The sequence below is a fragment of the Micromesistius poutassou genome (genome assembly GCF_964030765.1).
Source record: "Micromesistius poutassou genome assembly, chromosome: 13".
Lineage (NCBI taxonomy): Eukaryota > Metazoa > Chordata > Actinopteri > Gadiformes > Gadidae > Micromesistius > Micromesistius poutassou.
The window spans coordinates 4112906-4138226 of NC_140283.1; the positions used below are offsets into that span (position 1 = coordinate 4112906).

Here is a 25321-nt window from a genome sequence, read left to right on the forward strand (position 1 = left end):
TGTAATAGCTGGCAAATCCTAGAAAAGAGCGCAGCTCTGACACATGGTTAGGCCTTGGCCACCCTGCAACAGCCTCGATTTTGCCAGGATCAGTGGCTACACCTTCTCTAGAAATGATGTGACCCAGGTAGTTCACCTCTGGTCTGAAGAAGGAGCACTTCTCCAACTTGGCTTTCAGTCCTTCTTGCTGTAGGCGGCCCAACACGGCATCTATGCGTTGAATATGCTCTGTCACAGTGGCAGAAAAAACAACAACATCATCCAAATACAACAACAATGATTGACCATGTTGTTCCCCAAAGATCCTCTCCATCAACCTTTGGAAAGTGCTTGGGGCATTGCACAAACCAAAAGGCATCCGGTTCCACTCGAACAACCCAAAAGGGGTACAGAATGCCGTCTTTGCCTTGTCCCTCTCTGTGACAGGTACTTGATGGTACCCAGCAGCCAGGTCCAATGTGGAGAACCAGTGGGCCCCTGATAATGCATCAAGGGATTCTTCAATACGGGGCAAGGGGAACGCATCCTTGCGAGTCTTGCTGTTCAAAAGCCGGTAGTCCACACACAACCGAAGGCTGCCGTCTTTCTTTCTCACGAGCACAATGGGAGAGGCAAAGGGGCTACTACTTTCTCTGATGACCTGTGCATCCAGAAGTTGGCGAATGTGGGCTTTTGCCGACTCATATTCTGAAGGTGGGATACGACGATATCGCTGGCGCACTGGCACGTCATCTAGTAATGGAATATCGTGAGAAATGAGGTTAGTACAACCTAGATCTCCCTCATAGGCTGAAAAGATACCACTGTATTTCTGCAGTAGCAGCCTAACTTGACACTGCTCGTCCTGAGTGAGTGCTGTTAAATCAACTGCAGCGATCTTATCCTGCACTGAACTGGTAGTCTGTGAAGAGACTGTAACTTCTACTCCCTCCTCCACAAGGTTATCAGGTGAGTTGGCAAGGTAAGCTTCACTAACAGTACCTAGAATGGTATTAGGGTATAGTACAACACACTGGGTCCCTACATTGACAATGGGGATATACACCGTACCTTTAACCATGTGAACCAGGGCTGGAGAAGCTAATAGCCCTGCAGGCAAGCCACCGCTGCTGGGCTCAAACAAAATCTGATCGGCCAAATGTTGGGGGCCTGTGGCTGCCACCATTTTCATAGTACCCCCTGGGACTCTGCAAACCCTCCCCCCTTTTACCCTTACACATCCCGGACGTTCAGGAGGGGCTTTAGTTTGGACCCGATAACACTGCTGAAGAGCGTGCTGAATGGGTGTGGGGGCCTGTAACACAGAAGGCAAGTCAAAGAGGGCAGGCCCATGTTGCACAAACAACTCCCCGTAACATTCTTTGATGATGTTCATTCCTAGTACACCAGGGACTAAGGATACACCATGTGGAGTGTTTCTGACAACCAACACCCCCCGCTTTTTAACAGTTTTCCCACAAAGCTGTACATCCAATTCCAGGTAACCAACATATGGAATTGCTAACCCATTTGCAGCACTTAATCTGAGCCAATTACAAGACTGGAGTTTTTCTGGTCCCCAGGGCTCAAAATGCTGTAGAAAGAAATGCTCGGTCATCGTTGACACCATTGATCCAGTGTCCACTAAGCATGGAACCTGCACCCCTCCCATACGTACAGAAATATTTGGACATGCAGAAACCAATCTTTCATGACTAGCAGCCAAATTGGAGCCAGATGAGCCCCCACCTGAACTTTGGCTCAATGGTTCAGGGGGTGCCAGTTTCCCTGGTTTCTGGGGCGGGACATGGGTTGTGTGGCAGCAGGAGCTTGCTGGGGCTGTATAACTGCATAATCCTCTCTACACTCCCTAGCAAAGTGACCTGGTTTTTGACATCTCATACAGATCACCGTTCTCTTACCATGCCCTGACTGAGTTCTAGGGCCTTCTTTAAGAGCTGTAAGGCTCTTAGTGAGGTGGATGAGTTGCTCTTGCTGGTTGCGGAGGATTTCCTTCAGTTCACTTAACTCAGAACTGAAGGATGAGTTACCTGCCCCCTGGTGGTTGGACCGATTACCTTCTACAGTGTGCTGGTAACCAAAGGCACTGGGAACAGAATAGCTTCTGCCCCTTGCACCCCCAGGCATCCCTTCTTGTACCCATCTAATGGCCTCAGTACGGACCTCTATCAGGGTGGCGGTAGGGTGGCCCCGGACAAACTGCTTGAGTTCTCTGCGAAGGGAACAATCAAACACATGTTCAACAAATTGATCTCTCGACAACACCTCCCTATTAAGTGAACCATGAGGGGATTTTTGTACCACCTTCTCCATCAAACACATTAATGCATGAGAGAACTCTTGTAACGTTTCACCATCTTGTTGCTTCCTGGAGAAGAACTCTTCCTGCAGAGATACATATGATTTTGTACACCCAAAGAGTTCTTTTAATATAAGCAGAACCTTATCTGGATCTGCCCTTTCCTCTGGGGACCGATATTTAATTTCTTCTCTTGCTTCTCCCTCCAGGTGATCATAGATAAAGAGCGCTTGGTCCGCTGGAGACAGGTGGCGAGCTCGTACGCAGGCGTGGACCTCTTCAATCCACTCCCCAATACTTAGTCCTGCCCTGCCCCGAAACAGTGGGCATTTCCGGTCTCTGGGGAAATGAATCAGCCTCTCAGTTACTGCAGGGACTGAAGAGAGTCCAGGGGCTGATGGAATTGCCGATGAGGTGCTGGGGCAAGACTGGTTAGTCTCTCGCTCTTGACGCATCTGTTGATTCTCAGCTCGCAGCTGATTGACCAAGTCCCTTAATTGGGCGACCTCCTCCTCCATGAGGAAACAAAACTGAAGGGGATGAGAGAAACTGTGCGTGCCAGGAACTGCCCGGCACCTGCTGCTGTTCTGTAAAAAAAAATAAACCCTAACAAGCTATATACAAATAAATTGGGTTGTGGAAAAAATAACTACAAGTCTCTGCCTCAAAAGAAAATCCTGCCGACAACGCCAAAATGTGGCGGGACTCTATAAAAACTCAATATAAAGGGGAGGGAAGGTAACTAAAGAGGGACCGACAACGCCACCTGGGGAATTGCACCCCAGGAAATAAAACAAAGAAAATAAACTATTACGATACAGAAATTATAAGGACACAGGTTCGAAAATCTAAAAGAGGCAGAGACGATATATATATATATATAATGTTTATTTTAATACAATAATGATGAAATGATGAAACACTAAATAAAGAAAACTGGAATAAAACCAAACTAAACCAAACAACAAAACAAAAGGTTAAGTAAACCAACAACTCAATTGTCAAAACAATGACACAGAAAACGGGAAATAACACAACGCAAACTTAACCAAAGCAAACAAAAGAAAATATCAAAACAGAACCAAAACAAAACCAAAACAGAACAGCAGCAGGAGATCCTAAAAACAAGAAACACAAATTAATAAAAAGGGAAAATTGTAACTGAAAACTGTTAAAAAAGAGGGGACCCAACTCACCACCCTGGTAGGCAACCAGCAGAGGTCGAGTTCGGCCATCTTGGCCCTTTTTATAATGCACCTGGGTGCAGGGGGGAGGAGCTAAGAAAGGCTGTGTTCACAACCCCTACTGAGGTTCACTACACTTGCCACACTGACATTTTATGCGATCGCCTCAACGTGTCCCCGTATGCATCCTCGTCAAGTTATCCTTTAGAGCTACAGGCCATCTATCTGCCCTGGGTCGAGGAACACAGGAAACAAACCAAGAGAGGACCGAGAGAAGGAGAAAGGAAGATGGAGTAAGAGTATAGTCTACAGTCTGCTAGAATGAGGTGCCATCATCGTCTGTGTTCAAATGGGATTCATCTTAAATGTGTCAATTAATCGCATTATTCTTGTTTGACCTAAAATTCAGATGAAAAATAAATATGGGTCTATGACTACAGGAAGTCATGTAGACATACATCGTTTTAAAAGGGTTGTCCGGCTGTTGGCGTATTGTTCATTTTAAACACTTCTCCACCACCCGCGGCGTTACAGGGAGACCGAGGCGGAGACGCGCTCCTCGCGGCGCTTCAGTGATTCGGCTCTCACCCGGTAGAGGGCTCTCTCACTGTAGCAGACCACAACACATACCAGCTATGAACACCGTAATTATAATGATAATATATAAAGATAAATAATAATATATAATACTATAATAATAATAATAACAACAACACAAGTATGATCATAATAATCATATAATAACATTATTCAATTTTAAAACGCATTTCATTTCAACGACGAAAAAAGGCCTCACTATAGGTTTTATTCGTCTAAATCAATTAAAACAGTAGGCCCACAACAACAATAACAACAACCGAATCACCAGGGGGGCTACACGGAGTATCCCTCCGCCCGTGCGGGCCTCCCCGTCCCGTGCATCGCAACTTTCAGAAGCGCGACGTCTGCCTACGTCATCGAGAGACATTGTTCTCCCCACCTCCTCCTCCTCCTCCTCCTCCTCCTCCTCGAGGAACACAAGTTATCAGTCAGCCCCGGGACGCGGCCGCCTCCTATCACACCGCTTTCCTCCATCCATCGCTGCACACCACTGGGCCCTGCATGGTGGATATTCTCTTTAATCCCTTTCTCTTGGATGATATGGGGGATCATTCCAAAAGTAAGCTTCTTTCCTTATTTCCAGCTCAATATTTTTCTGTTTCCACATTGTTGCGGTGTGTAGACTAACCTGTGAGACTGCAAAACAAAACGGTCTATCTGGTGTAAACGCAAACAACACTATTGACAGTGTGACTTTGTCGTTTTGTCTTCGGATTGCAAGGCACCACTTGTAGTAGTATAGGCCTGTGATTAAAATGATTTCGGACGTGTGGGGAGCGAGGTGTGTGTGTGTGTGTGTGTGTGTGTGTGTGTGTGTGTGTGTGTGTGTGTGTGTGTGTGTGTGTGTGTGTGTGTGTGTGTGTGTGTGATGTGTACAGTGTTACGCTCAACCATTAACGCGTAAAGCCTTTTCTCCACAGAGAAGACAGCGATCGCCATGTGTGTGGGTTGTGGGAGCCAGATCCACGACCAGTACATCCTGCGGGTGTCCCCCGACCTGGAGTGGCACGCTGCGTGCCTCAAGTGCGCGGAGTGCAGCCAGTACCTGGACGAGAGCTGCACTTGCTTCGTCCGAGAGGGCAAGACGTATTGTAAACGAGATTATGTAAGGTAGGGCTTGCTCACTTTGCACTACTAGACATAGGGCCTTCTTGTATTTCGGCAGAAAATATGACGATTCCGATTAGTGTTATTGATTTCACGAAAAACATGTATGATGATGAGAACGTGAGGTAAACACACATCATGGCCCGCACACCGACCACGTCTGCTGGATGCCCACCTCGAGATGGGCCTGTTCCGAATTGAGACTTCTACTTTGTTTCCGTTTTCTCCTCTCCCTCTTTTTCATCCTCTCCTCTCCTCTTTTCTTTTTTTTTTTTTTAGATTATTTGGGATGAAATGTGCAAAGTGTAACGCTGGCTTCTGCAGCAGCGACCTGGTCATGCGCGCGCGGGAGAACGTGTACCACATGGAGTGCTTTCGGTGCGCGGTGTGCGCCCGCCACCTCCTGCCCGGGGACGAGTTCTCCCTGCGGGACGACGAGCTGCTGTGCCGGGACGACCACTGCCTGCTGCTGGAGAGGGACTCCGCGGGGAGCCCGGCCAGCCCGGGGCACGTCCACTCCAGACCGCTCCACATCTCAGGTGTGTGTGCGTGTGTGTGTGTGTGTGTGTGTGTGTGTGTGTGTGTGTGTGTGTGTGTGTGTGTGTGTGTGTGCGTGTGCGTCTACCATATGAGACATCATCTATCGATCCATCAAAGACAAAATAGGCTACGGCCCGATTAAAACTATGAGGTAGAAATAGGATAATGTGACAGAAAAACAACAATTACAAAAACATTACTCTTACTCTAATTAGGATAATAATAATAAAGGTTTACTTTTAAAGTGTTATTATTATTTTTGTTATTATAATTATTATTAGTAGTAGTATTAGTAGTAGCCTAGTAGTAGTAGTAGTAGTAGTAGTAGTAGTAGTATTATTGCTCCAATTACTAATTAATTATTGCCTATAGGCAAATAATAAAATGTTTACATTTTTTTTGTTTGACCAAATAGGCTATTAAAAAACAATGACAGTAAAACCTTGTTTTATTATATTAAACTAAGTTAAAATATAAATAATATCTCCAGAACCGGTGTCGGTCAGGCATCCCCCCCATCGAAACCACGTGCACAAAACGTCGGAGAAGACCACGCGCATCCGGACGGTGCTGAACGAGAAGCAGCTCCACACGCTGCGGACCTGCTACAACGCCAACCCGCGGCCCGACGCCCTCATGAAGGAGCAGCTGGTGGAGATGACCGGCCTGAGCCCCCGGGTCATCCGGGTCTGGTTCCAGAACAAGCGGTGTAAAGACAAGAAGAGGACCATCCTGATGAAGCAGCTGCAGCAGCAGCAGCACAACGACAAGACGGTGCGTCCAATGAACACAAGTCACACTTTATTCATCCATTCAACAGGAGCTATAGACCTGTCTTTTTCTGTTGCACCTTTCGAGGAAAATCCGGCGAGGGACGGGTCATTTAAAACGACCCGTTTATACAGTAACAATGACAGGTATGTCAGAAAGGTGAGACTATTGCGCGTCTCTCCTTCCCCAGAACCTGCAGGGTATGACCGGGACGCCCATGGTGGCCGGCAGCCCCATCCGTCACGACACGTCGGTGCCGGGTAACCCGGTGGAGGTGCAGACCTACCAGCCGCCGTGGAAGGCCCTGAGCGACTTCGCCCTTCAGAGCGACCTGGACCAGCCCTCCTTCCAGCACCTGGTAAGAGGCGACCACAACGCGACCCCCTCACGGGCCGTCCTGCTGCACCCAAAACCAATGACGGAAGGGTTTCTTTTTTCTTTTTTTTAACGAATTGAAGGAATTAATCTATTATGCTTACAAAAAATATAAATGAACATGAATAAATATTTTTGTATTTAAAATATTGTTTATGCATTTGTGGAATTTGTGGAATTTGTGGAATTTGGAATGGACGGAAAATAAGATGTTGGGCCTTTTCTGAGCTTTGGAGACGAAACCAAAGCCTACTATTAGTGAGTCCTATGTGGCCTGCTGCAGCTCTCTCTGGGTATGCAGGTACGCAGGCTACAGCTCTCTCTATGTACAGATAGGGGCCTACCCATGCTACAGCTCTGGGACAGATACAAATGCACAGAGCTGACTGCGGTTGTTTCCCCGCAGGTCTCCTTCTCCGAGTCCGGCTCCATGGGCAACTCGTCGGGCAGCGACGTGACCTCGCTGTCGTCGCAGCTACCGGACACGCCCAACAGCATGGTCCCGAGCCCGGTGGACACGTAAAGGCGTCCCGCTATGGGAGCCCGGAGCCCGGACCCTGTTTTTTTTTTGCATGGACCGAAGTTTTTTTTTTTTTTGTATCCACACCGAGCTCGGCGGAGTCCTTTCGAGAACAACCCATAGGACTACATTGGATATGCTTTGGGGATGTATTTAATTCTCAGAGCTTCCGTTTCATGAGGATTTGAGGACTTTTGATGCCAATGCAAGCCGAGCCCGGACTGCGAAGGACCCGAGGAATATATACCGAGGAGACCTTCACTGAGCCACTGGACGGGCCCCCCTGCTCTATTGTGGCCCCTCTTTGTGTGGAGGAGGATGTGCATGATTTGTAAAGATGCTTCAGAATCAACTCTTGTATCCTAAATTAAGAAAGCAGATGTTTTCAGCTCTACATTAAGTTATTGTTATTTATTATGAAAACGAGCGTATCTTAACAATAAAACCATATGCGTTAATGCAATCCTTCTAGATCAGTGTGTGACATACACGCTCACGTTGGACAAATGACTAGTGGACAAATGCATTTTATTTATTTAAAAGCTAAATATAATAGTTAGGTAGGCTCCTTTGCATGTTGAACGTGTTGGTAAATCCTAGTAAATTGTAAATGTTGCGCGGTCAAAACAAATTTGTAAAATATGCTATAAAATAGGAAGGTCTACTTGACGCTTTATTCAATTACTTTGACATGGAGTCCTAGTCTACCAATTATAGCGTTTACTATTCTTGTCCACCTTTAGTAAATATGAAAATTATAAATGAATAAAATAACCAAATAACAATCGAACTAGAGATAGTAATCAGAGCAGAGTTCGGATATCGTTCGTCAATGGGACGTCCAGACAGAGAAGACGCTTATCTGCCCTCGGCATCATCTGCAAATGATCCACTGAACGGGACCCCAGCAGACCCTCCCCTCTCCCCTGGTCCCGGGACCCCAGCAGACCCTCCCCTCTCCCCCGGTCCCTGGGTGCAGAGCGCCCGGGCCTGCAGGACGTATTCCGGCCTGTCCCGAGTTTATTTTCATACCAGGAGGAATCTTAGACAGCAATAGCCGCTGGACATGGGAGCTCCTATAGGTCAGGCCAGGACCGATATACTACACCTCGACAATTTGTTGGCCAAGGCCAACATTTATCCGAGACAATGGTAGAAAAAGGAAATGCACTGTCGAATGTAAATGACATGTAGGCCGATAGCCTACAATTACAATGGGCCCTAAAGCCCTTGGTGCATAGGCATAGCTCAAGCTTGATTTTTGTTCTTATTCCGGCAGTAATAAATGTATATCAAAAATAATTATAGGTATTTGGAAATATTTAAGAGCACTCAAATAGCACACAATAAGTATGTTTTGTTTCATAAAACAAAAAAATCCATAAAATATTGCCCTCGCTCACTAAAAATAAATCAGAAGCCATTAAGACATGAACTGTTTTATTGCGTATATTCTGTGTTTCAACAGGCCTATGGCCTAACTCGAAAAGGTTGGGTTTAGATGGTCATTATAGATTTATTTTATATTAATATCATAGGAAACCTGAAGCCAGAGTCCATGAAAGATAATTTGATAGGTAGTCAATACAGAGCATATAAACAAAAAGGCATTTACCATGTGTCTGGAAATAAATGCTAGCGTAATCCATGCAAATTAATCATAATTAAATTAAATAGATGAGACAAGAATTCCAACACATTAGTAATAATTTATTTGACATGAGACATTATTTCAACACACCTTACCATACGTTTGCTTCCAGGTAACAAGACAAATAAAACACTCAAAGTGTAAATGTGTAACAGTTTGCAAACAGCATACAGTCTCGTGAATGTGAGCACAGAAAAAGCTGTGTTCCCTAAGCTGTGTATGGATAACGGTGTGGTCAGGTCCTCATAATACTAGCACATAACCGCTAGGTCTACGCTCCACTACTGAAAACCACAGCATCCACGCGGACGTTTTAGAAAACACAGATTACAGTAGTATGTAGGTTTATTTTTTGTCACTCTGACAAGTATACATTTCAAACAGAAACCGTAGGACACAATTCAAAACTCGGCTAGTCTAGGTACTAAACGGCTTATCCGGGTGGACCCGAACGTCTTATAAGAGGAATAAAACATTGTGCAAACGAGCGTAGATGCACAAAAAAAAAACTGTTTCAATGTGCAAAAAATGCCAATGGGGAAAAAAGAAATACGGAATCTCGTTTCCCCAAGTAAATAGATAAATAGACATAGAATAAACCAGCATAGAATCACACTCACTCATTCTGTTTCACAGGTCATATATATATTTATTCTACAAAGTTTGGCAGGGCTTGAAGACTTCTTGTGTATTTTGTGTGCCCCGCACCGAGCTCAACCCTCCCTGGTCCGACGGGGAAAGGGGTCTACACCCGGGACAGAGGGCGGGTTGAGGTCCCTTTAGAGGCGGCTCCGGCCTGCTGTAGTGTGGGAGCGGGTTCGCCCCGCAGGGCCATGGCTACGGCTCTTCCTGCTTGCGGAGGAAGAACTGCAGCGCCGAGTCCCACATGTCCCGGGGAAAGCGGTTGGACAGCTCGCAGAGGTCCAGCAGCTGGGAGACTTTGTCTGTGGAGGGGAGAGGGGGGGGGAGCGTGACACAACGTTGGACCACGTTAGGACACGCAGAGGGATTCTCATCGCAGGCAACTTGGGAAAGCAAGTCAGACTTTGACCGGGATCCCGTGTTTGATCACTTTGTTGTTTTATTTCACTGGGTTGTCGCTGATCAGCAGGGCATCATTGAACAGCGTTCAAGTTATCACAATAATAATTATAATAATAATATTAATAATACCACTACTATTAGTTATATTGTTTGGTATCATGTTCATGAGTCTCATGTGGAGGAGGTTCACAAGCAGTACATTTGAGGTGAAATAGACTCATTAAAATTAGACGTATGAACATGTGAGAGATAAATATTATGGCAAATTGTCTCATCATCCAGGATTTATTATATTAAACCGAGTCACGATGTGACAACATATCCATTCTGTGCTGATGTAATGCTACGGAAATATGTTGAATAATGCCGGCGATAGCGCTATATAAACACATAATAATGCAGCGCTTGAGTGAGAAGCTACATTATTTTAAATTATGGAAATAAAGCAGACAAATCAAAATATAAACATTTTGTTAATAGTTACAAATATTTGGAAATTACATTTACATATAATACAATTCAAATATATACAACTACAATGATCTTCTGATAAGATCTGTGGGTTCCTTACCTCCTTGCTTTCCAGAACTTTCTTGCTCTTTTTCACTTAAGGCGCAGTCCTAGGGCAACGGAAACAGGAAAGTTAACTAGAACCGTTGGAAACAACACAAGTGATATTTCACCCAGGTGTAACCAAATCATCTCAGATCCACGATTGGGGATTCACCGAACAATAAAGCACGTCTGGGAAATATGCTGTTTGACAGTTGATGCTAAAAAAGGAGAAGAGCTGTTGTCATGGCAACAGCAGCAGGGAAAACTCCTCGGTGGGGAAATAACGACATATTTTGTTTCTCTTCCTCAACTCTTGGGTTTGGTTATCGTTCACTTTGGTCCAACCTGAACATGGCTCACTGCTTTCTGTGTGTGTGTGTGTGTGTGTGTGTGTGTACAAGAAGCGTGTGTGTGTGTGTGTGCGTGTGTACAAGAAAAGAGTGTATGTGTACAAGAAGAGAGTGTGTGTGTGTACAAGAGAAGAGTGTGTGCATGTGTTTGTGCGTGCATGTGCCTGCACGGGTCTCTGTGTGTGCATATGCATGCATGCGTGCGTGCGTGCGTGTGTCTGTGTGTGTGCGCGTGTGTGTGTGTGTGTGCATGTGTGTGCCCGGTCGCCCGGTCGCCCCGCCCTGCCGCTACCTGGATGAAGGTGGCCAGCAGCACGCAGCTCATCTCCTGCTGCAGCATGGCCTTGTTCTGGGGGTTGTTGTAGCAGGCGGAGATGAGCGAGGGGAAGAGCACCTTGATGAGGCGCGGGTGGCTGAAGTATTGGAAGGGGAGCTGACACAGCTTCTGCAGCACGCTGGGCTGCCGGCCAGACTGCACGATCACCTGCAACGCACACACGCACACACACACACGCACACACACGTCAGTAAGCCAGCCAGCCAGCCAGCCAGTCAGGCAGGCAGTCAAACAGGCCAGCCAGAAAGCCAGCAGCAGGGCCCGGTGGTAAATCAGTGGTGCGGCCGGCCCACATGTAAATCTGCCACTGAACACAAGTCTGTGCAGCCATTAGGACAAGGGCTGCAGGACACCGGCCTCCACGCCACACAATTACCGGCAATAAAACACCAGGATGGGACGTTTTGTTCTTCCTCTGTTACCCCCGGGGAAGTGACAGACCTGCCGGGGGGACGATTCAACGGAGGGGAGGGATCACCTTGACGGTGGAGTTGAACCGGGGTTTGAAGTTCAATTGTGCGCTGTGGATTTACCAAATACAACTCAACACATGAGTCGGAGAGTGTGTGTGTGTGTGTGTTGGGTTTGTGTGTGTGTGTGTTGGGGGTGTGTGTGTGTGCGTGTTGGGGGTCGGGGGTGTGCGAGAGGGGTGCACGAAGGTCGAGTCAAAGGGGAAGGGGAGGTGAGGGAGGACTCCCCGCCACTCTAAGGAATGAGCAATACCCATAATGGAGGTCCCACCCTGCCACCACGCTGCCTCTCCCCTGACCCGTCGATCCATCACTCTCTGCCGCCGCGTCCGGGCCTCCGACATTAACACAGAGCCGCTCCCGCTCCCGGGTGGATGGGGAGGGGGGGGGGGGGGAGAGGGGGGAGAGCGGTTCCCGGGACCTGGCCTCCTGGCCCTGGTGCTCAGAGCATCTCCCTGGAGCCTGGGAAGACCATCAGCAGGGTTCTGTGAGAGCCAGGGGGGTCAGCACACTAAATCCCGTCTGGGGAACCCTCCCCACCCCCCCCCACCCCCCCACCGCTTCAGCAGGTACCGGCGCGGGGGGGGGGGGCTCAGCCAGCGGTGGGAACCATACGGAGAACGAGGGGGTCCCAGTGACATAAATTTGCCGGATTTACAAGATTTGGAAGAAAAAAAAAACACTTGGTAATGCGCGGCGGTGGAGTTGCCCCTTTGATAATGCACTTGAGGGTTTAACAGCGGGTCAGGAAGGCCGTAAATGATGTCTTTGTTTATCGGGTCAGGTAGCGTTTCCCACTGCTGTCCAGCAGCGTCTCTTTGAACCGGACCCTTAACGAGTCGTATTCTAACTCTTTAGGTGAGATTCGACCGGCTGAATGAAGAGAATATATTCGTGGAAGGGAGCAAAAAAAAATAGCCAAGGACAATAAAAATAGAAATAACAAGCCAGGGCTCTGGCAAATCTCAAACGTGTGGCTGCTTATGTTCCGCTGTTGACATAAATCCTCTGGAACCGTATGAGCCTTCTGCGGTTATTCATTTGACTCGCTGGCAGCGGCGCTCATCAGGGGAACGCAAACAGAGAGATTTGTCTTTTGGTGCTCCGGTGATAATGCCGCTGAACGCCCTAATCCCAGGCGTCACGGTGAAGCCATCATAACTTAACACCAGACTAAGACCTGCTGCTCAGGGCGGAGGCTCCGAAGACATCCAGCTCCACAAATCACCCCCGGCTCACCCTAATCCCACAACCAGGCAGCGCTTCATCTGCTGCAGCCTGGAGGAACGGCCCCGGCCGCGAGGGCCCGGAGCAGGGCCGAGACATAAAACACAGCGGGGCGGCAGCCAGGGGCCCAGGGGTCAAAGGGGAACCCCCTGTCTACGGCCACATTCCCCAGAGCTCCGCCCCCAGATGAGGAGCGACACAGCCCACCGTGACCAAGGCTCGGTTTCTCTTGTCATTTATACAAAGTCTTTCCAAACGGTAATGGTGTTGTGGATGATGTTCAGTGCGTCAGGCCCCCAGGCCCCCAGGCCCTCAGTGAAGCCGTCCAGTCAGGTACAAACACAAACGCCAGCCTCCATGCGCCGCTCTGCTGTTTTAAGTGCAGGGACCTGTTGTCGGACAGGGCTGCTTCTTTACGACGCCTCTTCCTGAAGGACTTCCTAAGTGTCCACAGTGACCGACCAGGGCGTGGATTTAGGGAGACACTCAAAAACGTCATAAAAAAAAAGTCAATAAATAAAATGGAAAAATAGTAATGAAAAAGCCTAAGTAAGAACTAGTAATGAAAGATTTCGTTTTAAGCCTACTGCTGTACACAGATACGTGGTTGGACGAGCGGGCGTGAGTGTGTACGATCTATTTCAAATCACCAGGGACACACACCCCGGGGGGGAATTCAACAACCACCGTCCTCGTTTTTGTCACACACTCGTCCAGGAGGCTTCAGGACGTGTCCCGTCCTCCACGGTGTGTCGGTCCCGTCCACAGACGCACTAAAGCAGGTCCATCACCACCGGGAAGTGCCTCGCTGATAAGCCCAGCTCACCAGAGCACCCGGCACCCACAAACCCCCCCCCCCCCCCGCCACCCCGGGTCCTTTACAACCCGGCGACGCGGCCGACCGACCGACCACGACCGACCGACCGACCGCGCACACACACACACACACACACACACACACTCAACCCCTCACCTTGACTTTTAAGGCGAGCGCAGGTTGCCTTAAAACAGCTCATAAAGCCCGGGCCCCCGCCGCTGTTGTTTACGCAGCGAAGGGCCAATAACTCTGGTGTTTATCTCTATGAGCGCGCTCTGTCATTCCTCCAGAGATGGACGCCGCTGATAGTTGTGCCGGGACGGCGTCCAGCCGGGCGGACGGTCTGCGCAGACAAACGGACACCCCCCCCCCCCCCCCCCCCGCCCACCGCCCACCGCCCCCTCCTCCCTCCCTCGCTGAAAGGTTTACGGGCGTTTGGGGACGGCAACGTCCTCCGCTGGACCGGGGCTCACCCTAGGGGAGAGCCGGGAGCGTAAATCACCGCCGAGCCGACCGTCGTCAGAGCGACCTCTGACAGCCAGTCAGCTGAGAGCGTGTCTCCTCCTCTGTTTACTCTGAAGGGGTCGGCGTGGAACTGTGTGTGTGTGTGATTGTGTGTGTGTGTGATTGTGTGTGTGTGTGTGTGTGTGTGTGTGTGTCAATGTGTGTGTGTGTGTGTGTGTGTGTGTGTGTGTGTGTGTGTGTGTGTGTAAATGTGTGTGTGTGTGTGTACTTGTTCGTGTGTTCGTGTGTATGCTCGCGTGCTTGTGCGCATTTGTTTGTGTGTATGCGAGTGTGTGTTGATGTGTGTGTGTGTGTTGGTGCGTGCATTCCCCAGCGCGGGCCGGCTCCCCCTGGTCTGCGGGAGTGTCTCTGCGCCCGAGGCGGCCGCTGCAGTCTGGCTGTAATGGACTGTTGAAGGGCGGGTTTCAACATCAGGTTAACAGGGATTACAGGCCCAGCGCTGGAGCCCGCCTCCCTCCCTGGCCTCGCTGGCCTCGCTGGCGGGGGAAACGCTCACACACACACACAACGGGATTCAGGCGAATGGACCCCCGCAGAAAAGACCCTGGAAGCGTGAATGTGTAAGTATGTGTGTGTGTTCTGATATCTTGTTGATGTTATCTTTTTTAGGCATTCTGTTGGTGGCATCTCATCCTACACTTTGAGGTGTCAACACTGAACCGATGACCACACGTCAGGCCTCGTCCGGTAAGGTGCGGCGGCGTTCAGATATAACAAATAACAAACTACCAATCTGCTGCGAGTTATGAGTGAAAATATGCGTTTGCTGATTCGGCTTAATTCCCCACGTGCTTTCATTGAAAAGTCAAACAGAGAATGACTGGGGTCTGAGGTCACATAAACAAGCTACGCACGCTACTATTATGATATGTGCTAGCCTGCGTTGTGCCTCTAAAGGTGTGCACTAGCGCACGGGGCTACGCTGTATAGCACATGTTATGCTAAACATGCTGTAACACGCCCGTTAGCATTGACCCAACATAACCCCCCCCTCCCCCCCCCCCCGTGAATGTAATTGGTTGTTTGTTTTATTGACATTGATATACGTACATTTTCTTCCCCCCCCCCCTCCTTCTCATTAATACCATTAACAATTAAAAATACAGGGAATACCGAACGCGAATCAGGAAAAGTCAATCCAGGGAGTGGATTCAATTATCATTAAGAATTCTAGAGCTGTCAGGAAACCTGATCCACTGACAAAGGCCTGGCTGGAGGGTCTGGGCAGGGCGGGATGGGTACCACCGCGATGACACTTAGCCGGCACTTGTGTGTGTGTGTGTGTGTGTGTGAGGTCGTGTGCGTGCGTGCACATGTGTGTGTGTGTGTGTGTGTGTGTGAGGTCGTGTGCGTGCGTGCACATGTGTGTGTGTGTGTGGGGGGGCCCTCCAGTGTATTGACAGAGAGCAGAGTTGTCTTAAGGAGACGCGGCTCCTCCACGGCGGCGGGGCGGTCGGAGGGTTAACGCGTCAACAGCTCGCAATTATAGCTTCATCGCGTCAAAGCGGGCCGCGCAGATCATTTCCCGGGGATGCCTCACAAATGAATCACCGCGTCTTTAGGGAGCCACAAGAAAAATAAGAGACAAGCGAGATTACCGGTGCGTATCTCTCAATCAGTGGGAGAGGAAGTACACTTTTTTTTGGGGGGGTTTTCTTTACAGCAATTGTCCCTAAGAGGCTAGCAGACGGCCAAACACACACACACACACACGCGCGCTGCACGGCCCCGAGCCCACACTTGAAAAACACAGGAGGCTCCATATGTCACCCTCTGAATGGCTTTCTGTACGACAGGGTGAATTATTCACGGACCCTCAGGGGCCGCACCGCGGCGCGCACGCCGCGGCGGCGCTACAAGGGCTCTGCCTTTTATAAGAGAGCCGCCTTCCACAGACGACCAATGTAAACAAAGGCTAGTGTGTCGACAGTGGATGCATGCATGGGGGCTGGTGGTGGTGGTGGTGGTGGTGGAGGCGGGGGGGGGGGGGGGGGGGGGGCCCGGGGTCCACGGCTGCCGTTGTGTTCTGCCAATGCTTACATTAGCCGGGGAGAGGCCGGGCCGCTCTAAATATCCCCCTCAGCGCCATCCGTCTTGGTGGGGAACTGCATGGACACATTCCAGGGCCCGGGCGCTGGCAAGCATCACCGGGTTTCTCCTTTCCTGACAAACCCATACCCACACTTTCTCTCTCTCGCTCTCTCTCTCTCTCTCTCTCTCTCTCCGTAAAACTAAATCTCTAAAAGTAGGACGAGAGGAATTTCCTGATCGTTTTTTGTGATCTTGAAGTACGACGCTAGACCACGACAGACGTTTTACTTTCAATTTGGCAAATGGCTCTGGAGCAAAAAAAACAAAAAACACATGGGGCTGAGAACGCCAAATCAGCCGACCAAACCCCTTTAATCCAATCACCGCCACCACATTCAATTATCCAATTTAGTATGCAAATGAAATGCACAAAGGCCAATGTGCTAATTGTAATGCTAATTCTGTGCATCTAAATAATTGTTGACAGCTGACCTGCTAATGAAAGGAGGTAGGGACTTTAATCAGGACTAAAATATCAGCCTAATTAGAATCCTTAATGAGCCTATCAATCGTGGCAGCAGGGAGGGCGGTGGACAGCCGGACACGGGTGACGTAGCAGGGGGCTGGGAGGGGGGGGGGGGGCTGGAAGAACCTGTAGCGGCACAGGCCCGACTGCTCGAAAACCCAGCAGACTGGGGCTAGCACGTGGCTAGCATGTGGCTAGCACGTGGCTAGCACGTGGCTAGCACTCGGCGCGATGGCAGCTCGCAGCCAATTAACCTCACAGCCAAGTCTGCCGGGTCACACGGTGCTCACCTCCCCGTTAATGCAGTTACGACGCCCCCGCCTCGGCCGGCTTCCTGCACCGTGAGCCGGGAGCTGGTGATGTCACACCGCTCCACCGCTGAAGCAGACCACTCACACACTCACACCCCCAGGCAGAGGAGCCGGGGCATCAAGGACTGAACGGACACCTTCTGGGGCCGTTATAGGATCAAGGAAACCAAACGATCCAGAGAACAGTAGGAACTTTGGAAAAATGACACAAACCCTCCAAACCCAAACTCCATGACTGAATGGAGGGGATCTGAAAAGCAGCGCGTGACTGTGGGGCGCCTCGCCGGCGGGCCGACGGGCCGGGGCTCACCTGGTTGTCCGTGTTGTTGACGGTGAAGTAGCCCACGCAGATGATGACCTCGTGCAGCAGCTCTTCGGAGGAGTGCTGGGAGCAGTACCACAGCAGAGAGCTGACGATGTGGCGGAAGGCCAGGGACAGACCCTCCGCGCCCAGCACCGACTGGAAGACATCACACACACGCACACTCATAAACACACTCATAACGTACTCACACCCTGAAGCACTGGGCAGTCGCTGTCTCTGGACGCAGACATTAGACTAGGGTACATATCAACGTCAAAGGGGAAGTCATCTCGGTTACATCGACTTGAAGATGAATTGTTAATTATGTAAAAATGAGACAAATGACTTTCCAAACTTTTTTTTGGAAAGTTTGTGATGTTATAATATATTTTTTTGCTTTTGTTATTGTAATCTTTTTTTGTATATTTATATTTTGGCAATACTATCATGATAGCCTCCCGTTAGGAAATGTACGTTTTTACCTTTTAAACATTATTTAAACCCTTCCATGGAAAGGCTTTGACCTCCAGCCGACTGGTCCCCAGCGTGGATCACAGAGGAGCCGTCGGCAGGCTAATGAGAAAACCTTCTCACCGGCTCCCAGGACCCCTCCTGTCCCACCGGAGCAGAATGAACCTGTCCTGCACCCCCCCCCCCCCCCGCCCCCCCAGGGTGGTGGTGGTGTAATAAACCCCTGTGAGGGTGCTAGTCAGTAGTCAATAACTACCGCCCCCAGTGAGGGCGCGGGTCCCACCAACTGCTGATCCCCCAGGAGGGTCCATTCCCCTCTGGGGGGGTGGTCAGAGGGCGGCCCTGTTTACGTCCACAGGTCAACCCCATCCTGGGCTGGGGGCCGGCCTGCCCCCCCCCCCTCCCTGCCCCCCCCCCTCAGTATGAGCCCCTCTCTGAGGACCCGGCAGCCGAGTGGATCGGTTACACACTCAGGTCAGACCCGCGGAGCGCAGTCAAAACATTTGGCGAGCGTTATGTTCAACACCAGGTCGGGTGTTTTGGGGGGGAGGAAGGCTGGCTGATGGTTCTTTTTGGCAGTTGTGTTTACAGCGATAGACCTCCAGTAACAGACGGCCTGGACGCACATCTGGACACCCCAGAAAGGGATCGTGTGTGTTTTAAGAACGTGTGTCTGAATGTGAATGATGCTCAGGGAGCGTGTTTGAAAAGGTGTGTGTGTGAGAATATGTGTGTGAGTGAATGTGTGTGCGTGTGTGTGAATGTGTGTATAAGTGAATATGTGTGTATGTGTGTGTGTGAGAGAATATGTGTGTGACTATGTGTGTATGCGTGTGTGTGTGAATATGTGTGTATGCGCGTGTGAATATGTGTGTGAATAAGTGCGTGTGTGCACAAACATGCGTGTGTGTGTGTATATGTGCACTCACATGTGTGTGTGTGTGTGTGTGTGCGTGCGTGCGCCAGTACCTGGAAGGCGGACAGGTGCAGCAGGGCGAAGCTGTTGAGGAAGCGGACGCCCTGCAGGGCCACCTGGATGACCCCGGGGGCGTAGGGCTCCTGGGGGCTCTGGGGGCACTGGCTGGAGGCGTCGGGCAGGTAGCTGTGCAGCAGGATGCAGTAGAGGCTGTGCACCACGCCCACCAGCTCCGTGTGCTGCAGCAGGGCCGTCAGCCCCGTGCCGTCCTGACGCTTGTTGTCAAAGATGCTGGTGGAGCTGGCCGAGGGAAACACAGGGTACAGTGGAGTCGGTTAGCTGGGGCTACTACTGCTACTACTGCTGCTATAGACGCTCTTCTGAAAGACGCTATAGGACAGGACGAGAGGGGCGTCACTTTGTAGGATTGTAAAAGGCAGACAATGGTAAACCAGTTGAAAGCAATAAAACGTGAGACGGTGGAAGTCGGTGGAAGTCGTGAGATGGTGGAACACAACAAAACTAAATAAAATCCTAGGAAATTGTACCCATAGCACCCTAAATCGTTATCTTTTTATTTGACACGTTTGTTTACGTCTTCCTACTTTGGGTATGTCCGAAACCCAAACTAAAGAAGACCTTAAATCAACGATTTGAATCCTCCAGGTCCCTCCTCCGGTTGGACCTGGACACGGTATAGCCCGCAGACACGCGGCCTGCGTGTGGGAGAGGCAGCGGAGTGCAGCCGGCGCTGGCTCTGCTTCAGCAGCCCGCGCGGGAGGGTCATCAGGAGTCTCCATCTCTGCGGCTTCTTGAGTGACTAGCTAGACGAGGGCGTGGGCTACACTGTCCCATCAGATACACGGTGGATTAAGTGATCTAACTAGCTTCATTCGCTTCAAGTTAGAGTCGTGTTTGATGTAACCAGAGGGGAGCGAAACACTGTAATCTCCTCAGGATTCAAAGGAACATGAATGTAAGCAGTGACCACTCATGGCAGATTGCCCTAAGAAGCAAGGTGCCCGAACCAAGCCATTCCAGATGAAGTTACTAATAGCCTTCATTTAAGGGTATATGTAACATCACAATGACGGTAACAGATGCTTAATACCTGACCAAACAACTGCAGTGTATTTTTGAAAATGTTCTTTTGAAAGAAACCCTAACCCTAACCCTAACCCAGTTTCACAAAATGCTATTAACATAATTTCCCCAGTAGTTGCAGTTAAGTATCTATGGAACAAAATGAACTTAACAATACAGAAGATTGCACAGCAAAACATGTCTATTTTATTGATATTGTTTGATTTTTCTTTACGTTGCAAAACATTGCAACATAAAGAAAAATCTAACAATATCAATAAAATAGATATGTTTTGCTGCACACCAAGACACCCAATCCTTGGGCATGGGGCATTTGATCTTAGCATTAGCAGAATCCGATGCAGTAGCCAAAGCAGTAGCAGTAGTAGTAGAAGCATTAGCAGTAGCAGTAGCAGTAGCAATAGTATTAGCAGCAGTAGCATTAGCATTAGCAGTAGCAGGAGAAGTAGCAGTAGCAGCAGCGGAAGCATTAACAGTAGCAGAAGCAGCTGCAGCAGCAGTAGCATTAACAGTGGCATTAGCAACATCGTTAGCAGCAGCATTAGCAGCGGTAGGAGTAACAGTAGCAGTAGCAGCACAAGCCCTGCGTCCAGAGAGCCGCGAGGGCTTTGCGCTCTGGCAGCAGCCCTGAATGCATCATGCTCATACTTGAGGTTGGCCAACAGGCTCTGTGCGGAAATGTGACGCTCGGCATGAACGAGTAACGAGCAAATCCAATTTAATCCCCAGCCAGAACTGGTCTGGCAAACACATTTAACGGGCGCGTTCTGTACTTTTACACACGCGGAGAGGGAGAGGTGGACCAGACGGGAGGGAGCTGAACGGGCTGGCCTTGGATGGGTGTTGATCATTATAATGAGAATACGGCCCGGCCCGACAGGGTGTTTTCCCACAGATATTCGGTGACGCACAGATGGGCCCGGGTCGATTTCTGTGTACTGCTGCTACCACATATCTCAGAACAGGGCATGCAGTGGTAGCAGCCATGGCTGGGTTATAAACCAAAGACGTATTCATCCAGGGATGTGATCAAAAGACGACGTTTCGACTGCATTGTTAAGCTTTAAAACCAAAGCAACTTGCAGGGGATGCAGTCTTTTGTTTCAGGCTGCCTCGGAGCTAGGCCGAGTGTCGTCGGTAGCTGGGACCGTTTGTTTCCACCTCGGGACCGGACGGCTGGGAGTCAAACACACGACTGGGCTGCGCTACGACGTTTAGCAGTCAGCCGTTTCTCTCTCTCTCTTTAAGTGGGGCATTGTGCTGCCGGCGTCTCCCTTTGTGACCGTGTGCTTAACCTCCGTCAGCGGCGCCGCTGAACCCCCCCCGGGCGGGGGGTCAGCGCAGGCAGATGTGGGTGGGCTGCCCCCCCCCCCCGGCCCCCGGCCCCCCCCTCACCCCGCTGCCCCCGCGTGCCGCAGGCTAAGGTTTATGGTGAGTGACAGAGCTCCAGGGTCAAGGAGATGCCTATCTCTGTCGCCGGTCCCCACGGCTTCCTGGTCCAGCGGGCCAGGACCGTGACGGCAGTGAGGCCACAGTCTTCTGCGTAGATTACACTTCTATTTCTGATCTTTAGATTATCACTATGTTGTGCGTGTTTGTGCGTGCGTTGAGACAGAGCGAGGGCGTGACAGGGACACTGACAGACGGGTAGAGAGGGAAGACGAGAAAGAGTGCGGGAAGGACGCGAGGAGCGGGGGGGGGAAACTCGTCGGCGGGTGGGTGAACACGGCGGCCGCAGCGCTCACCGGGCCGTCACGCCGAAGCACAGCCTGCAGAAGCCGTGCAGCACGGCCGAGGCCTGCTGCAGGAATGCAGACATCTTGGGGCTCTCGTCGACGGGTCCTTGCACCGACAGGAAGCAGCCGTACAGCTTGTCAATCAGGCCCATGTTGACCACGTAGCTGGAAGATAAACGCAAACAAAGCACACACACACACACACAACGGTAAATGTTGTTTTGTCGTACGCAAAGTCAAAGGATAACCCTGATGCCCACCGTCACCATTCACATATTTTATCGTTCTCTGTCTGAAGAAGAACAAAAAAAAAAAGACTTAACATGGGCTAACAAAGGCCTTGGCTGTGCATACCTGCGCAGGTCGGCGCGGGGGAAATCCGATCTCAACTAAGCCCTTCGCTCCCTGCCATTACTGTGATATCTCCAATTTGTCTTTACCAATGACAGCTCTCATGCTCAGGTTCCCTCTACTCTTTCAACCGCAAATCACTGCTAATAGTGTCATTAGAGGGCCTGTTGTACCCCCTGTGCCAAGCCAGCTCTGGGCCCCCTCACAGTCCACTGACCCCCAGGCCGCCTCCTCACAGCTCAGGTATGCTGGGCGGCCGGAGGCAGTGAGGAGGAAGGGGTTATCCGGGCCCTAAACACCTCCGTCCTGCGTGGGTCCAGAAGGAACCAGGACCTCCACAAAGGCTATCAGAGGGAGGGCCCACCGAGCACGGTCTGACTGTGGTGGCTAGACCCGTCCGGTCTCTGCCCACCGTTTTGCTCAACCTTTCACCCCACTGTCGTCATGCCTTGCAGACCGATTTATTGTGTCGGGGTGGCTGGGGCTGTCACTCCGGGCGGGGCCTCCTCAGAGCAGGTGATTAGGGCTGTTCTCAGCCCTCACAATGGGTCATTTGACACTTGAACCGCAGCCTGTTGTTTTGACTTCAGCCTCTTCCACAGCTTTACCTGGGTTGAAAGGAGCTGTCCACACAATGACTGCTGTACTAAATGCCTAACCCCTGCTCATTTTTCTTCGTCTAGGTTTTTTTTTTTCTCCTTTTTTTTCCCCCTTTTCCCAAGTCTCTCAGTGTTTTAGAGGGAGGCTCTGGGTTGCGTCTGGTACCCCGTGTGTGCTGCGCTACACTTTGGGGATGGGATTATTCATCGCAAACAGTAGAAGTATGATCGGATGATCCACCCAAACATGTGCGGAGAGGAAATGAACGTCTCCTCTCCTCCCTGATCTATCGCCGGCCCTAACGGAGAGTGTTGCAAAAGCTTTCCGATGTTTGATCTCGTGTCCGACCGCGCCAGCGTATACATTACAGGGAGGCCGTTAAGGTAAATCTTGCGCTCCTACGCGGGATTAGCGACTTGACGACACCATTTTTCTCAGGCCCTCCCCCGTCTCCGGGGGGTCACGGCGGGGTCAGCGGACCAGAGGGGCGGGCCCACGCTGCTGCCCCCACCAGATGAATCATGGGTAGTGTGGGAGCAGGCCGGCGGCTGGGAAGAACGCACTGCTGCTCTTCTAACTAGAAAAGTGCCGTGCACTCGTCTTCCTTCCCAGCCCTCATCGCATCGGTACAGCCCCCCCCCCCCCGCCCCCCAAACAGGAAGCAGAGAGGCCCGGATTGAAGAAGAGCCTTCCTAAGCTTCCGCAGTATTCCTGGTTCAGAGCCGTCATTGGGTTAGTTATTGGGTCTAAGGTAGAATGTGCCCTGTGCAATGTGTGAAATCGTTATGTGTTGGAGCGACGCCAGAGAGCACCCTTGCCCTGGAGCTCCCACTCGGAGCAGGAACTACCTGGAACCGATCCAAAGGGACACGCTGACAGGCTTCTGTCTGCCTTCTTTTTCCCCCCCATCTCTGTGTAAAACATGCGCTGGAGGAACCGAAACGTTGATCGGCTCTGGAACCTCACAGAGCGGCCGCGAGGAGGTGATCCACTGCACAGGGTGCACATGTGGCATAAGGTAGTCTCACAAATCAGCCTTTAGGTTAATCATCTTAAATCTGACGGCAGACTAGAGCAATTCTGGGTGAGTGGAGAATTTCACTTTAGTGTGCTTCGTTGTTTTGACCAATGATGTTGCCGGAGGAGAGTTTCTGTAAGCGTTTGGGCGTCGAACACAAACTCAGCCAAACTGTTGAAAACACGTGTGAAAATATTCAGCATGGTGTGGACTGGCCTCTGTAGGAATCCTCTTCTGGAAGCTTAATCCACTTGCGCAAATTCGGTCCTCACAGGAGACAGGGGGGCGGGGTCACAGGTGTAACCCGGCCCCTTTCGGTGTCCGGTTCCCTCCCCCGGACTCTGAGCCGTCTCCCTCCAGAGGGCTCTGCTGTAGCAGAGCGGGGCCGCTGGACCTGCGCTCAGGCTACAGGAGAACAGGCTGATCTTCAGTGGAGGAGGAGGAGGGCTACCTGAGGAGGTCATGTAGGCGCGTGGTGAAGCAGTCCGCGGGTCCCGAGCCCTTGGTCCTGGTCTCCGGGGAGCAGATCCGGACCAGGTCTAGTGGGCCGTGGTCCGCGGTGGGCGGCCACAGCTGGCCCAGCACGGTGGAGATGGTCTGCAGCAGGCCCGTGGTCAGCCCCTCGAACACCTGCTTGTTCACACTGCGCCCAAATATGGACTTGTCTTCATCTGGTACGTACAGCTAGGGGGGGGGGGGACAAAGGCCAAACAGACACCAGTAACCAGGTTAATAATGGTGGGTTAAAGAACCAGTTTGACATTATCTTCCAGAGGAAAATCTAAATCGACCTTTGTGTGACACAAGAAATTCGGAAGAATGCAGCCTGGATCTGGATTTCATATGAACGTGTTTTCATGCAAGTCAAAGTTCAGGTTTAATCTACAATGCCAATGCTAAACGCGGAAAAGCCAGGGCAGGTAAGCCATGTCATTTGTTCTAAAGCCTAGGGGGTGTACAATGACCGCATCCGTAAATCCACAAACATTCTCCACAAATCTAATTACATGTGGGAATGGTTCAGATGCCAGCACAACCCCCACTTGCTTCCCAATAGACACACACACACACACACACACGCACACACACTAACAACAACTAGCAAAGTTATATGCTAGTTGATATATTTATATAAAAAGTGAAAATTCATTAAATAAATGTGCGCAGGAATCAAGTGATCAAATTATATCAATCCTTAACGACTTGCACCTCATCGAGGAAAAATGTAGTCTCCCAAGAGACGTCAAATCATGCAAGCGGCAGCAGACATGTTCTATATAAACTAAAGCCTACATGGAGACGTCTGTGTGCGTGTGCGTTTGCGTGTGTGTGTGTGTGTGTGTGCGTGCGTGCGTGTGTGCCCTCAGGAAATGGGACTGCTTTAGAATGGAACTCAGGGCTAAAAAAAAACGAAAGCTGAGCAATGCATGGACCCCCAGCCCGACGTCATTGCCTCGGCCCATCTGCACCGTGTGAGCGGCCCGCCCGCCCGCCAGCCAGCATTAGGAGTGGCCAGATGTTTACAGACCGCTCATAAAGAGCGTTGAAGGATCCAGGCATGCTGGTCGCCCCTGCTGTCTG

The 25321-nt window shown here is 50.5% G+C and overlaps 2 protein-coding genes across 4 annotated transcripts in view; one reads left to right on the top strand and one right to left on the bottom strand.

Annotated features, from left to right (window-relative positions):
• Positions 1 to 4584: 4584 nt before the first annotated feature.
• Positions 4585 to 7399, top strand: isl2a (ISL LIM homeobox 2a; the record flags this gene model as incomplete). Its single annotated transcript, XM_084476863.1, has 6 exons — positions 4585 to 4642; positions 5004 to 5193; positions 5470 to 5729; positions 6221 to 6504; positions 6692 to 6859; positions 7283 to 7399. The coding sequence occupies 6 exons, from the start codon at positions 4585 to 4587 to the stop codon at positions 7397 to 7399; spliced, it is 1077 nt and encodes a 358-aa protein (XP_084332989.1).
• A 1686-nt stretch (positions 7400 to 9085) lies between these two features.
• Positions 9086 to 25321, bottom strand: part of scaper (S-phase cyclin A-associated protein in the ER) — a 57630-nt gene continuing 41394 nt past the window's right edge. For all 3 annotated transcript variants that reach the window (XM_084477458.1, XM_084477456.1, XM_084477457.1), the window contains 7 exons: positions 24192 to 24424; positions 21781 to 21936; positions 18985 to 19231; positions 17551 to 17700; positions 11289 to 11480; positions 10663 to 10711; positions 9086 to 9991 (listed from right to left, as the gene is read on the bottom strand). In XM_084477458.1, coding sequence (XP_084333584.1) covers positions 9885 to 9991; positions 10663 to 10711; positions 11289 to 11480; positions 17551 to 17700; positions 18985 to 19231; positions 21781 to 21936; positions 24192 to 24424 — 1134 coding nt within the window. In that variant the 3' untranslated portion in view covers positions 9086 to 9884. The remainder of the gene's footprint in view (positions 9992 to 10662; positions 10712 to 11288; positions 11481 to 17550; positions 17701 to 18984; positions 19232 to 21780; positions 21937 to 24191; positions 24425 to 25321) is intronic.